This window comes from Convolutriloba macropyga, chromosome 11 (genome assembly GCF_964194025.1).
Source record: "Convolutriloba macropyga chromosome 11, txConMacr16.3, whole genome shotgun sequence".
NCBI lineage: Eukaryota > Metazoa > Xenacoelomorpha > Acoela > Convolutidae > Convolutriloba > Convolutriloba macropyga.
In genome coordinates, this window is record NC_134478.1 from 34,301,990 (window position 1) to 34,317,052 (window position 15,063).

Here is a 15,063-nt window from a genome sequence, read left to right on the forward strand (position 1 = left end):
ATGTTGGCTGCTTTGAATTGAAGTCCGTTTGACTGTTGCGTTTTTGTCTTTGCAACTATTAAGCTTTTCCTGAACAGCCAGTATTCTGCGCAACTGGAGAACTGTAGGATTTTACTCTTTTTTGGAACCTATCTTTCAGCTTTGAGACACTTCATCTGTTAACCAAACTTTTCTTGCTGTAACTGCTTGAAGATTGTTTTTTTCCAGATTCAGCGCTGACTATGTATTGCTGGTTTGCGCGATCAATCGTCGCATTATAAATGCCATTGTTTCCATTAGACTTTTTTAGCCACTAAATCCAACCCACTGAAAATGAGTGCAATTTTTATGGCTGGTATTATGAAGACTGAAGAGGATATTTATCATCAGCTGAGGCCAAAAAAATTCACATCCTCTAGCGACTAATTTTTGGATGCTTTAATCAGGCTGGTCCACTAAACCACTCTTATTTTGCGTTTCTAATGTAGATTGCTCTGCTTTCAATATCTGCTAGGTGGTTGATACCACTTACACGTTTAAACAAAGAAACATCAGTTTTATACAAAATATCTACCATTTAATTATTATTATTAATAGGAGCTGTGTAACCAATGCAATACTGGAGTTAGGTCTAAAAAGAAACAGCAGCTGCCTATTTTCTACTCATTTTCTATGGCTGTCTGTTTTCTCAATCTGACTGCAAAGACTGCTGCTTGCAGTTTTAAACGTAAAAATTCAGGATTTCTCATCGGTTTCACTGCAATTTCCAATATGAAGAGCTATGCGAGATGTGAATACCGTTCGTTCTGAACGTATATAAGTTACTGCATAAATCTTGTCTTCAGTTGCATCTGCGAACACTTAAAGTTCCAAGTCAACCCTAGCTGTTTTAATTTATCTTTATTGAATTTTTTTCAGCTACCTTTTCAATTCATTCTTTTGGTTTCAGGAATTCTGTGTCTTCACTAGGCTACATATCGTTGTCCCAGTTTACAAAGTCAACTTGCGCTGTTTTTTGGATCGAATTCAATACTTCTGAATTTTTTTCGTAATCTGCGGCGTTGATATTCAATTTTTAATTTCAATGAAAGTCACAAAAAATTAGAATATTGGAGAATTCGGTTGTTTTTTGTGGCTTTTTCGAAACGAAACAATCATCCTAGTGGAAGTTGTTGAATATTACTGCCACCGTCATAAGACAACGATTTTTTATCGAGTCCCATTTGGTTGAGAGCATAGTTGAGCAATTAGTAAAATTCTTTGCTCTAAATACCATCTTTGATGATTTTTTTAGTTTCGGTAGCATTTGTCGTCCATAGAAACCTCAGCAACTTTAACCTTGCTTGAGAAATTAAATCCTTGCTTGAGAAATTAAAGAGTTTTACATTATTGAGCAATTAGTAAAACTCTTTGCTCTAAATATCATCGTTGATGCTTTTATTAGGTTTGGTAGCATTTGTCGTCCATAGAAACCTCAGCAACTTTAACTTTGCTTGAGAAATTTTATCTTTTTCAATCAAACAATGAAAAAGATAAAATCCTAACAGCAGTTTGTATTCCAACCATAATTTACTGTATTTTGATGAAAATATTCACACTGGTCGCAGCTTGCTTGGTTTGCTTGGGTTAAACACATGATGGTGTGTCAAATACCATTCTTTCCCAAGGTACTTTTTACTTCGGGTTCGCCCATTTTCATCTTGATCTTCTATTTTACATCTGTATCTATTGACTGTTGATACAAACTCGCCAGTTTTGAGTCCATGGCCATTCTTTCTTGATAGGCCTTTCACTTTTGAATCGTCCAGTAACTTCACGAACTGTTGTTTCAACATTTGTACTTTCTGGTTCTTGATACAATTTCTTTAGCTTTGGTTCAGCTTGGACGGTCTGCTCCCAAGAGTAAATCTGACCCAAAGTTGTGCTGTAATTTTTTCAGTAGGTATTACTCAGGTTTCCTCTCAAACTTTCTTATTTCGCAGCACTTCCTTGTAAACTTTGTAGTGGACTTTAGTTCTTTGTGCTTGCATTTCCGTTTTTAACTGACTGACCACGTTGATCCCACCAAGCTAGGATATCATCAACCAGTTTCACATCTGCTCTGAAGGTAAGATGACAATTCTATTTTCTTCATTTGCGCGTCACTGCTTGTTCCTGTTTTGTAGTACAATTGGCTTTTTAAATATGATGACCATGGACGATGCCAACTTTAATCAAGCTGTAATTTTTACTGGGCAGTAAACGCAAGTGGTTCATTTTATGTTTCAGCTTGTTCAAGTTGCAGCTTGTAGAACCATTGTGGAGGAAAACGCTCATCTTGAGCCTGTATTGAGCATGCAACTATCTGATGAAACGTGAAAAATTCGTTACTCTAGTTGTTTGTTGCTGTGCTTACGGTGTCTGCGTGATTGCCCTCATCCAATTGTTTTTCTTTGTGTAACAATCATTTCTGCTTCTTTGCACGTCCATTTATATCGCACGCATCGTTTTTGGAAACAAGAACGTCATGTTTTTTGCCCAGAAGCCAGTAACGTAAGCCTTGCTTCCTAACTGCAGCGTAATTTTCATTTACGTTTATGTTTGTAAACAAAGGGAGATTTATTGGAGTGCAATCAACCAGCTGAAATTGATCATTATGCATTTGCTTCGCTTCCTATGCGTTTGAACTCTCTTTACTGAAGTTCGATAGAATGGAGAACCGTCTGTAGCTATGCGTGTTTTTTCAATCGACCTCGTTTTTTGTCGCTTGAAAGCTTAGAGCCATTCTAGATAGCCATTTCAAAGCAAAATCAAATCAGGCCATTACTAATTTTATTTATCAACTGAGAAGAACTGCTTTTTTTGAGAACCTTTGATAAAGAAAATCAACTGATTACATTTATAATTTAACCACAGATCAACAATTGTTTTGTGAGCACTGTAACAAAATTACCAACAAAAATTGAAAAAATTTTTAGAACCCAGTAGTCGCGAAGCTTCAATTAAGTTGTCTGTGACGACTCATGAGCTAGGGTTTTAATGATTCAATGATACTCTCCAATTGTCTGCTCCATAAAACTTCGGGAAACACTATTGAAATGTCCAAAAAATCCTGATATCGCAGAAATTGCATTGCCTGTCGTGAGAGTTTTCAGGTTGCAAATATCCACTAATAAAAGAGCTCTGGGGAAGCGTCCCGGTCTTGATCGCTCCATGAACAATTGAGCAATTTTCGATTATTTACGGATATCACTGTGTTTGTACAGTTTAGGGGTTGGCTCCCAACACGCTCAGGATCTCTCCAGTGGAAGAAAGTTGTCGGTTCAACTCGCCCAATCTGGGGCATCTTGAATCTTGGGCGACAAGTTGAAGTGTGATCTGTCCCGAGCACTCGTTGATTGAGAACAGGTATGGTCATTCTGTAATGCCAATATTTTCACTCTTACCTCTTGTTCACGCTCTTCTTCCAGTAGATGAAGCTAAGTTTTGTGTTCTTTGGTTTGAAATTCTATTTCTAGCTTCCGTTGTTTAAACCGTGACCCTTTGATCGCAAAATCGTCTTCATCTGCTTTCTGCGCACTTACTTCGAGACTGATCCGTTTTGAAACATTTGAGCAAAAGAAATAAATACTGGCTAGTTGTCGTTGCCTTCGTTTACGTTGATTGCCTTGCACGGGTTTCTTCGTTCAGCATTTGTTACTGGTTGGGTGCCTTTGCTTGTATTTGCAAACCAGTGTTTCAAAATCCCTCCAAAGATTTCTTTTGCGGTTGAATTTGGTGATTTGTATTTTCTGCTGCACTATAAATCACCATCATGTATGTTCATACTCGATCAGTGCCAAGAAAGATTTGTTCAATTTCGCCGAATAACTAAACGCTTCACTAGAAATTATCGAAAAGTCTTGAACATTTAATCAAATATATATTGTTTTTTGTTTTGCATTTATCTCAAAAACCAGAATTGGGAGTAACCTGTATTCCACAGAGTTATGAATATTGAGCAGACACGTTTTCTGACGGAATAATAAACAACGCTTGGTTGAATGTTTCGGTGGGCCTACCTTTTAAATTTTTTCCAAATCTTAAAACATGGGTCACTTCTTCATAATTGAATAACTTCATACGCATAGATTAAAATTTCAGTAAACTCTGCATTGAATCAAACTGTCATATGAGTGATCAAACGAAAAAGGATAGAACTGAGTTGCTTTTGTCATCTTCGCAAAAAAATGACAAATTGAATTGTTTTAAAAACTTTTTAAACACATTTTTTTCTCAAGTGCCCATAAAAATACCAGTTTTGATGCCAGGCTTCATTACCTTCCAGTAAGAGCAGTTACCACTGTGTTTTGATCAACTTGTTTCCTACTTAGTAACGTCGTTCTTCCAAAAAAGGTTCAGGATATCAAAGCTAATTGTTTTCATCAATCTTAGTTAGGCTGTACATCCACCAAATTTATTTACAGAAAGAAGACAGAGACCCCTTTAATTAACTGCTCAAGATTTTTTCCCCAGCCGAATGGTTTGTCGGTAATTAAGACAAAATTACGGATTTTAGTCAGATAAACTAACCGAGTTTTCACAGATTTTTCTGTTTTTCGAGCCATATTTCTGCAGCAAGTCACGTGGTTTTATGTCAATATGCACTTTTGATTGGTTTTACAAAACTATATCTGAATTCATACAGTTCGCGTTCTGAATAAATCACATGGTGCCCTGTGCTCTCTGAATTGTTATAATTATCACAAAACTCTCTAAAGTTGGCATAACAAATTTGGCATCTCATACTCCATTTGAGTTTGACATGTTGAACTGGTAATAAAGTTCATAATTGCGCTTAGGTGGCAATAATGATTGGGAAGCAGTGAAATAGTTCGAGTTGGAGTTGCAGTTTTACTTCATGTATGGTAATCACGTACCAATAGATGTTGCTAAACTTATTTGAAATCCTGAAAAAATCCATTGAGAATTTGAATTGATAAATGTCGATTTAAGTTTTGCTTGTCAAGTTATTCTATCTTCAGTGTTTAATTTGTCAGTGAACAATTACTACTTTAGTGAGATTGGTCCCAACAACAAAAATTCTTCATGTAAAAGGTTTTTAAAAATTGTGAAACTCCAAAACTGTACTATTTTTAATGTACCGCGTTCATAATTCGTATCATAAAACTCTCAGCCAAATCATGCTGTACTGAAATTGTATCCTGTAAAATCCTGCACATCCGGTTAATATATCTTTAACAGAAATCAGATTTTGAGACAACAAAATTTTGAATGAGGAATTGCTATCTTGTGATTTGTTGGAAACAATTGCATGTTATGGACGCTCTTGTCAAGGTTTTTTCGTCGCTCTTGTCAAGGAGTTTCAACATTTATCTATTGAGATTTTGCCTTCAATTTTTGTTGTTCAAATTTTAGCCTCAAAATGTTTTTCGAAAACTGTCGAAAGTTCTCATAGTTAAAGTTAAGTCTCAACAAAGTTCAATCTTTGTAAAAGTTTTGCAAAATTGCTGATAAAACCATTATTTTTTTGGTTCGTTCTGCAATGGTCATAATGTCTGGTCAAAACCATGATTCTTCTGCACGTTGTCAAACATGATTTAATTTTTCGCGGTGCAGTTGTTTCCGAGAGAAGAAATTGGGATCTGGACGTCGGTGGTTGAATTATGGACAAATCAGAAACTGCATTAGAGCTCGCAATAAAAGCAAGGACAATGCTTCCTTTTGTCACTGGCCAGCAAAATCTTTTTCTCTTCCTTAGACTGTTTAAACAATATAAAACCTTGTTTTTTTTCTCTCATTGTGATTTGCAATATCTCACGGGACCTAGAGAAGCGATTCATTTGACAGCAGGATCTCTTGCCCGTAGTTTTCAAAATGAAAAAAGTGTTCGGTTTATTATGATATCTAATATGAGGCAACAGATGATGCTTCCGAATTATAAGTCACATTCATTTATAAGGTACAGCGAGCCAACAACAACCATCAAGATGCACCATCGTCAAGTGTACAAGTGTCGGATAACTCTGGATCTGGAGGGCGGCAGAGTTACAGGACACGTATCTACCATCACAAGCCATCTTCCAAATTTCCCCCCGATATCAGTGACAACCGAGAAAACAAAAACAATCCTGCCCAAAAGGAATGTAGTTTAACCCAATCTATGTCAGCAAGTCAAGAAGCAACAAAAGGAATGGGTTCAGCTAATGTTAAGAACCTCAAAACGCTGTTTGAAAGCAGCTCATTGACATCAACATCAACAAACTCATTTGGTGAGTAATTTTATACTTATAAAACCGTTCAAATTTGGCTCACGGAACTTTGAAATAAGCACAAAACTGTTATTGAAAAAATGTATGGCTGATGAATAGTTATTGTTTGCACAAATTGTTTTCTAAAATTGAAAATTTTTGCATCGATTTTATGAAACAAGATATGTTTAATTGAAATCTTAATGGAATATTATTGAAGTGAACATAATTCCGTTACAGTTAAAACGCATCCAATTACTTCAATTTTTGTTCCGACACAGTTTAGTGGGGGGGGGGACTTTATACTCAAATGTGTGTTGTTGAGTCAATTTTGGCCGATCGATATATTCATCGTAGAGCTGACACTGGTATCATTAGAAAACCTGTCCAGCGTAGAATATGGAATTTGAACGATTTTCTTTTTTTGGCTTTTTCTTCAATGAATTTACGAAGTTTAAAGGTTTGTGAATAATAGACGGATTTTCGTTGTTTTATTCACATTTTCCGGAATTCTGCCCATATTTTTTGTCAGTTTTGTTTTTCAAAAGTGTTGTTGGTATATTTTAAAAAGATAGTAGAGTGTCGATAAAATTTTGCACCTAAATTTTGGCCAAATTTTGCATCTAACGCTCGGCTGAATTTACGTGGCTCTATTTCTTGGCTCCATTTTTCATCGAAAGTTACAAGGAATAAGCTTCTTAAGTTAAATTTTCTTAAATTTGCCGGAAGTGAACACCTAAAAATTGCTTCAACGCCGGGCACGGTGAATTCACTTCTCCACTTTTCTTGAAAGTTTTCTGGATTGGAAATTTTGCCGGTTGTTAGCTAACATATCTCGATAATTAAACAAACAGCATCATTTTTCTTTGATATTTGATCTTTTTGTCAATTTATCTACATCAATTAAACTGGGAACCGTTGCATGTTCTTAAATTGCGAAGGGTAACAGGAAAGCTAGTTTTGGTCGGATTGTACAATTCTAAAATCCAAAAGTAATCCGGATTGTAATCAGTGGCTGTTTTCTTTCCAAAAAAAATTTTGATTTTTTTTTGTTCATTACAGAACAGAACAATTCAAATCAAGGCTCACTAATTCAAGGTCAAATTGGTTTAATGAAAACTTCCAGTCAAATTTTTTAAACTTTTAGTCAAAAGCCTTCTTGTTGTTTTGACTTTTAATCCTTTTGTTTAAAAATTAAACAAGGGATTATGGAGCTCTGTCACTATTTTTCACTTATTTTTTGGTCATCTTGAAGCTTAATTCCAGAAAAGACAGAATGCATCTCGGTTATTTGCCATTTTTAGATTCTTTTCCTTGTTTTGTCACATTACCAAATTATCTCTAGAGCATTAGTGTTCAAAAAATATGCAAAAATAAACTTGTATTTCTTAAGGAATATATTAAGTTTTAACGGCTTTGATACCGTTCTCTTGAAGAGTTTCATAATTTTTTTTCTTTTTTTGCCTTTGTTTGCCGTTTTTCTTGTAGTCGTATGAGAACTTCTGAATACTAAGTGTTGTCAAGGATATGGACTCTTGTTATGGAGGAATATATTAGCCTTTTTAATGATTTTAGTTCTTAGCTGATTTTAACAGTTTTTCAAACCTCTGTTTTGTTCGCTTATTTGTTACGTAGTCACGTTAATCACAGGTCACATATCAAATATTGGCGTTGACTGGAGATGCATTTTGAAATTTCCATATTTTTAGTGAAACGAAAAATTAAAATGTCTTTGGATTTTTTTCTGTTTTTGAGATTTTTAAAACGTTAAACCTGTTCTGCTTTGCGGCAGGTTTAAACGGTTTAAATGGCTTAAGGATATAATAAACTTAGTCAGATATTTCAATACTCAGCCGATAGATTTTCATAACTTTATAAATAATAAATTCAAGAGAAGTTTAGCTTTGATCTTTTTTGTGTTTTTGTCCATTTGTTTTTAAATCTTCGTAAATAGACTTCGGAAAACACCTCTTGAACATCAATAAAAGGTGCATGTGAACACTGCTAGTTTTTTTTCACTGAAGTTTTGGTTTTGATGGCTTCAACGCCGCTTTTTTGACAAAAAGAACATTTTTCAAAAAAAAATGTCTTTGTTTGATTTTACTTTTGTAAACTTTCAAAAAATTCTGAATAAAGACAGTTCTCTTTGACTGCCGTTGGAAGAACCAAGAAACTTCATTGACGACTTGAAATGATAGATTAACGACATGGTTGATGGTTTTCATGACTTGGGCAAAAATTTTTTCCAAAAATTAATTAATTCTTAACATTGCGTCTTCCATTCTTTTTAGTTCATTTTCGTTAATTACCTGTTTTTGTTGAATAAAGGTCACATATCACAACATTGGCGGCGGAAAAAGCATATTAAAAGTTTTCATGCAATTGATTATGGTTATAACGCACTTGACATCGGTTTTTCGAGTTTCTTTATCTTTTTTGAAGTTTTTCTGTATTTGACACTATTTCTTTTAACTTCTGATGAAAACCAGTTTTCAAGTTTTAAGGGCTTTTTTAAGGTGATAAATTGAAACTGTTTAACAATTTTGTTTTTTGGCTCGTTGTTTTAATGCCTTTAAAAGTACTCGTTTTTTCAAAAAAGTATTTTTAAATTCTGCACCATCTGTTCTTTCCTTTTTTTGTCTATTTGTTGCCTAGTCTCTTTAATTATAAGTCGCATATCACCTTTCTGACATTAAATGAAGGTAACCTTTAACATATCTAATGCTTTAATTGAACTAAATATTGTTTTAATTTCTTCGAAAGCCGTATTTCGAAAAAAAATATATTTTGATTTTTTTATCTGAGTTTGACATTCTTTTTGTAAACGTAGAACATATTCTGATCAAAAAAGGTCTCTGAGTTTGTTTCAGGGAAAATAAATAAACCTAATGTTTTACTTCAATAAATAACTAATCATTTTCATGATCTTTAAATTAATTGTTTTCGAAAAATTTAAAATGTTGTTTTGAACCTTTCTCTTTCCTGTGTTCTTGGTACCTAGTCTCATTTTTGAATCGTCATATATAATTGTATTGGCGTTCGAAAAGCTCGCACTCAATCAAATAGTTTTTATTTTTAGGGAATATATTATGGTTTTAACGGCTTCGACACCGTTTTCTCACAAAAATGATTTTGAGTTTTTGTTTTTTTTTCTGTAATTGTTTTTTTTGTAGTCGTATGAAAAATCTTAAATATGACAGGTCCCAATTCTTGTATTATGGAGTGTTAAACGTTCGTATTACAAAAGTATTTAATGATTTCAATTCATATCCAAATGATTTCATTACTTTGGAACCAATTGTTTTCAAAAAAAGATGAGCGTAATTTTTATGTTAGCCGCTTTTGTTGTTTCTTGTCTATTTGATACCGAGTCTCATTGAGATCTGGCTCCAATTATTTTCTAGTGAAAAACGATGAATCAGTTATTTCGTTAAGTTTAGGTTTTATCTGCCGCTATTTAGACTTTGTCATAAAGTTTTTCTACAGCTGGACGTCGAGTTTTGGATGTTAATAATGTTTGTTGTTGTTAATTGATTTTGTTGTTTGTCTTGTCTCGTATTCTTGAAAATCTTAATAATGGCAAATCTCCTCGGCCGTCTAAAGCGGCATTTTTTAGTCCTCTGAGCTATTTGAGTTGGACTCAATTTTTTATTCAAACACTGGTTATTTTCGAAAAAAAGACAAAAGTTTTATATCCCATCCTCATTTGGTAGACAAAAAAGTCGAAATGTGGTTGAGCGGTTGGGAACATTATGTGCAAACGCAATTTACCGAGTCTCCTTGTTAGATTAACTGATCATTGTTAGGCTGTCTTAATTAGGTTCCTCAAACAATGCTACGCAACAAATAGCACCCTCAGTCAAATGGCATGTCAACATTCACACACTAAAGACTCAACAACCATCAAAGACTAAACACAAAAGAGCCTTCACTTCCATCGGGAGTGAAGTAGCGGGCAACGCCATTTCTTTTCAATTACAAGAGTCGGAGAATCCAGTTTCAACTACTGCAGATGAGAAAGATCTTAGAGATGAAGTTATTTCTCGGGAGTTACGACAACGGATAGCTGGAAAAGTCAAACAACCGGCAATAGATTCAACGGTTCTGCTTTCTCTAGTTGATACTTGAAATGAGAAGCAAAGTTAAAACTGCTAAAAATTAATCTGGCTCAAAAGGCTGCAACTCTTTTTTTTTCAGTTGATTTGGGTCTTTATAGCGTTTTTACATCGGGTAATAATGCGCGAATGAAAAATCGGGTAAGAAGACAGTAAAGTATTAGAGTGTATGTCTGTAGCAATAAACTTTTCTTCGGGCTAAAATGCAACTCGAATAGTCATTAAAAATAAGTTCAAAAGTGTAGATGATTGGCGATGCCGACCCTAGTTATATGACCCTAGACTGAAATATTTTTTTTTCAAAAGATCACTCTTTAATTAGAAAATCTGGGTCCATAAACGATCATTGTTATCAGTTCAACCCATGCAATCACCCATGCAATCACACTCGTTTCCTTCTTGGGAAAATCGTTTGAGTTAAAACTTCCTGTTCTTGGCAATCTCATTTCACCCGCCACTGAGTTACAACTAGTATGATAATGCATTAAAATTTTGAGTTCCCCACTCTTTTTGGGTGAGTCAAAAACTTATCGGTATAGGTTGTCCCCGCTCATGGATGACACACTATTCAAGGCCGACACGCCTCTTAACTTCTGCAACAAGGATTCAAAGATTTTGCTCCCGTTTCATATGTGACTATAATCTCGCATCCCTTCCAAGGAGCATGATTGCAGAGCCCCGAATTGCTGTAACAGAGACTGATTGAGATAACCTACTGAAGGCTACCTACAACCCCGTCAGCTGCAAATTTCTGTTGTCAGCCAGAGTAGCGATTCGTTTGGGGGAATTCCGACTTCACTAGACTTTTGGGCGTACTGTTCATTCTTCCTGTCCTCAGCAGCTGATAGTGCGAAACCACTCTTCTCCGACGCATTTATATTGAGGCTTGACTGCAAGGAAGAAGTGACGGTAACGTCTAAAGCTGCTGGTTGACCGGCATTCCATACAGATATGAAAATATCGCTCGGTCTGGAGTTATTGTTGGGTAGTAAACTCTTCTGTTAACAGATGGGAGACAAAAGAGCTCCCGAGCAAGTTGATATAATTTGGTCTCGTATACGATCCTGGCGAGAGATCTTATCACCGCGACCATGGCATGAAACCGCATGGTCGCCCATTACATCTAGAGTCCAAGATTTACAAAAAGGTCATTTTCTCTCGTTCTCGTACGATTTTACACCCAGTCGATATTTGAGATTAACACGGAACTCCTTGGAAGATAAGTGTAGTCCCAGAGCTAGAATAGGGGCTGCGGATAAGCAGGCACCTGACTGCGGTAGAGAAAGAGATTGTAAGCAAGCTTTGTCTCTTACAGAACTTTGTTTTCCTAACAAGTTGTCGAAGGCTGAGTTATCAAGTTCCTCCTGAATTTTTCGTTTAGAAAGTCATCGCAATTTTGCTTAGTTCTTCAACTGCCTTAACAAATGAGATATCTTCAGTTGGTTTCTGGCCTGTTAATTTTTCTACAAGATTAGAGGATTGAAAAACAGATCCAACGTATGCAGCCTAAAATTGATCTGCTGATCGTCTTATTCCTTCACCGGTTTTATTGATTGTAAGGCATGCTTGGTCCCAAGAGGTGTCTGAAAACTCCAAGAATACCTTCAAAAGTTGCACGCTGAACCGAATCAAATTTTCGAAGGATTTTATTTGATTCGTCCGAAGGTTATGTGCACCGCAAAGAGTAGACCATTTTAGGAGCACCAAGGCAAAAACGCAAAATACCAAGAGCACATTGAGGATCGTCTACATATGCTAAATTGTCTAGAAATTCCACTAATTTCTTAACGCGTTTGAGTAAACAAGAGGAAACAAAAGCATCAGACCCTATAGCAGCTCCTAGAATTTCATTTCCATCAAAACAGTTCCTCTTCATCACACTGTCAACTTTCTTCATGCTTTCGATTGACCATAGCTGGCACTTATCCCTCCTGAGTTCTAAATCAATTTTTTTCATGATTCTGAGAGAATTTCTAACGCTTTACAAAGTTCGATCTCCGTTCCTGCAATAATTCCGTCATTGAGATACCAGCATTGTTGCAATAGATTTGGTAATTTGCTTTCGATTTCGTCAATAAGTGGCCAGATGGCCAATGAAAACAAAAGTGGACCTAATGTATCACCTTGCTGCACTCATGTCTGACTATCAACAGTTGAGCTATTGAAGAACAAATCACTATGTTTCGAGTAACAAAAGAATGCAAATGATATTATACTAGGCAACAAAAACTTTGTTGAGCCAAGGAGATGACTGCCTTTCACTCAATTAAATGCGATTCTGAAATCAATTTGGAGTATGCCCCCACTTTTTGCTATCTTCATTTTTTCGAAGGTTATTTTTGTGACATGTACAATGCTCTAACTCAACACCAAACAACTCAACAGCCTCAATAGCTGCTTCTTTTGCAATGCATTTGGCAACAGGGCTCCGAATAATTTCACCCACAGCAGTAGGTCTAATGCCGGTTTTCTTTTTTTCAATGCTGTTAATGTAGAACTTCAAAAAGCTGGAGCCACGAAGCCTGGGAGCTGGCCCCTGCTGGCCAAGTTTACTAATTTTGTTAGGGATTTCATTGCCCGCTTGAATTGAATAGAAATCGAACAATTGATTAGGTGGAGAAGATGCTCTGGGTAAATTTGGGACGGCCCAGCTGCTGTGAAATTAGGAGCTGAAAAATGACCTTTCCTTCAACGAATTGATAAGCTTCGCAGCTATAATCTTCCATCAGCTCAAAAATTTCGTTTTCCTCTGGATGCAGTTTTGTGAGTTCAATGGGGGTTTTTCTTTTGTCGGGTGCTATTCCCCCGATATTAAAATCTTTGCCGCATGACCAAACTGTCCCTGAAGACAAAGAGTTTTCGCTCGGGAGGCAAGCGCTTCCATTCTGCTGTTAGCTTTATTTTTAGCTTGCTTCATTGAAGCCGCTTTGTACCAAAGTGCAGCATACTCACCCGATCTCCTTTGCTCAAATCTATTCATCATTGAGTTTTCCTGTTGCTGCGTATGTTTTTTTACCCCTTCTGTTTGAAGCACGCAAAACACATTTGCTAACTGCGAAAAACTTCTTCCAGTTATCAACACAGTCAGGATTTCAGATGCAATTCTCTATGATTGACGTAAAAATCCCGGGCCATGGCATACGAAATTTCACGGGGATATAGCGGATCGTTGGAATACTTTTACTGCAAATAGTTTTTAAATCTGGTAATTCATTTGGATTGTAGCTGCGGCCTGATGGGCTACTTCAAAGTGTTGCAGATTCGTCTATGCGGGCAGATAAATCTTTCGGTATCTTTTTCACTGTTGACAAAAAATGAGTGAGTTGTGAAATTGTGTTCGAGCACACCCTTTCACCGTAGTTTCGACTTGACTGCAAGTACCTCACCTTGGACCTGACCACGTCGTGATAGGTTATCTTTTCTGTCGGGATAAAAATAGATAGTTCCAACTGGAATCACGAAACGAGATATGTGGTCGTTTATTGACAGTTCACTTATCTGCTATGTTAAACCAGTTGAGGTGTCTGACATAACGTTTTTTAATGAACTGCTAGTGGTTTGTTCCTGTGAGTAACTTTTGACGGGAGAAATAGAAACTGGAACTTTTTCAATGATATTCAAAGAACATTGAGTAGGGGGGATGAATTGTTGATTATATCGTGGTTTGCTTCAGACTGGACCAGATCTTTAGCTCTTAGGTTGTATTTCATGGTCAAAAAGCGATAACGATTCAACAAGCAAACCGCTCCGTGAATCGTATGTTCCGATGACCTGAAAAGCGACAGGGAGGGGGGCTGTGGGTGGGCTGTCAAATTTGGATCCAACCCGTTTTGACGGCCTTCCTCGGCCTCAACTCGATAGTCTGGATAATCTCCCTTCACAAATCCACCCCACAATGTAATTTCGAAGACAAAAAAGAAGGGGTTTTAAGATGGATCCTAGAGTTGCAGAATGTACAAAATTTGTTTTTAAAGATGGTCTATTCAGAAAGTTGTCGATAAATCCAGAGCACGTGCTGTTCAAGTGCTCTGTAATGTATATTCAAATATTATATTACTGAAATATTATATGACTGAAATATTATATTCCAATAATATATCATCGGCTCAGTACTGTATCAGTGCATCCTATGAGTATCTTGCTATCTCATTATGTGCAGTATATGTAACAGAGATGCTTTTTTACAGAATTGAAAAACTATATTCAGTACTGATTTTGTCTGGGGGCTGACTCCTGGGAGGCAGTTGTTTTCTTATTTGAGATTGATTTCTCGAAAAACAGACTTCCTTTCTAAGAGCCTTAATGGCCATCTTCATGTTAACCTGGTGATTACCTACGTTTGTTGACGTGCTGGTTGTGACTAAATTCTAACTAAATAGCATGTTTGCATATTATCGCGTTTGTAATCTCATAAAAATAGAAGTAATCAACTAGGGACATTATCAGGAATCCATAAACCCAAACGTCGAGGAGCTACAAAATCCTACAAGAAACAGCAGTGTCAAAGAGGTTCTCTCATTTTGGCAGAAACAAGAGGAAAGCTCGTCTTGGACGTCTAAAAGTGGTTCCAACGCATGGCAGAATCGTGGAGCCGTAAATGCTGTCACCGCTTTCCCAAATCACAAAACTCGATCTCGGTTGCATCACAAGAAAGCAACTGAGTCAGCTATGCACAAGAGGTCAAGTAGAGCATCATCGGGTAAGATTAGTTAGAGCAGAAAACGGAATTACTGAAAAAA

The 15,063-nt window shown here is 36.3% G+C and overlaps 1 protein-coding gene across 1 annotated transcript in view; it reads left to right on the forward strand.

Annotated features, from left to right (window-relative positions):
• Positions 1–15,063, forward strand: part of LOC142349109 (uncharacterized) — a 46,361-nt gene that overhangs the window by 21,262 nt on the left and 10,036 nt on the right. Inside the window, exons 6-8 of the mRNA XM_075400521.1 lie at positions 5,921–6,230; positions 10,030–10,310; positions 14,771–15,023. Coding sequence (XP_075256636.1) covers positions 5,921–6,230; positions 10,030–10,310; positions 14,771–15,023 — 844 coding nt within the window. The remainder of the gene's footprint in view (positions 1–5,920; positions 6,231–10,029; positions 10,311–14,770; positions 15,024–15,063) is intronic.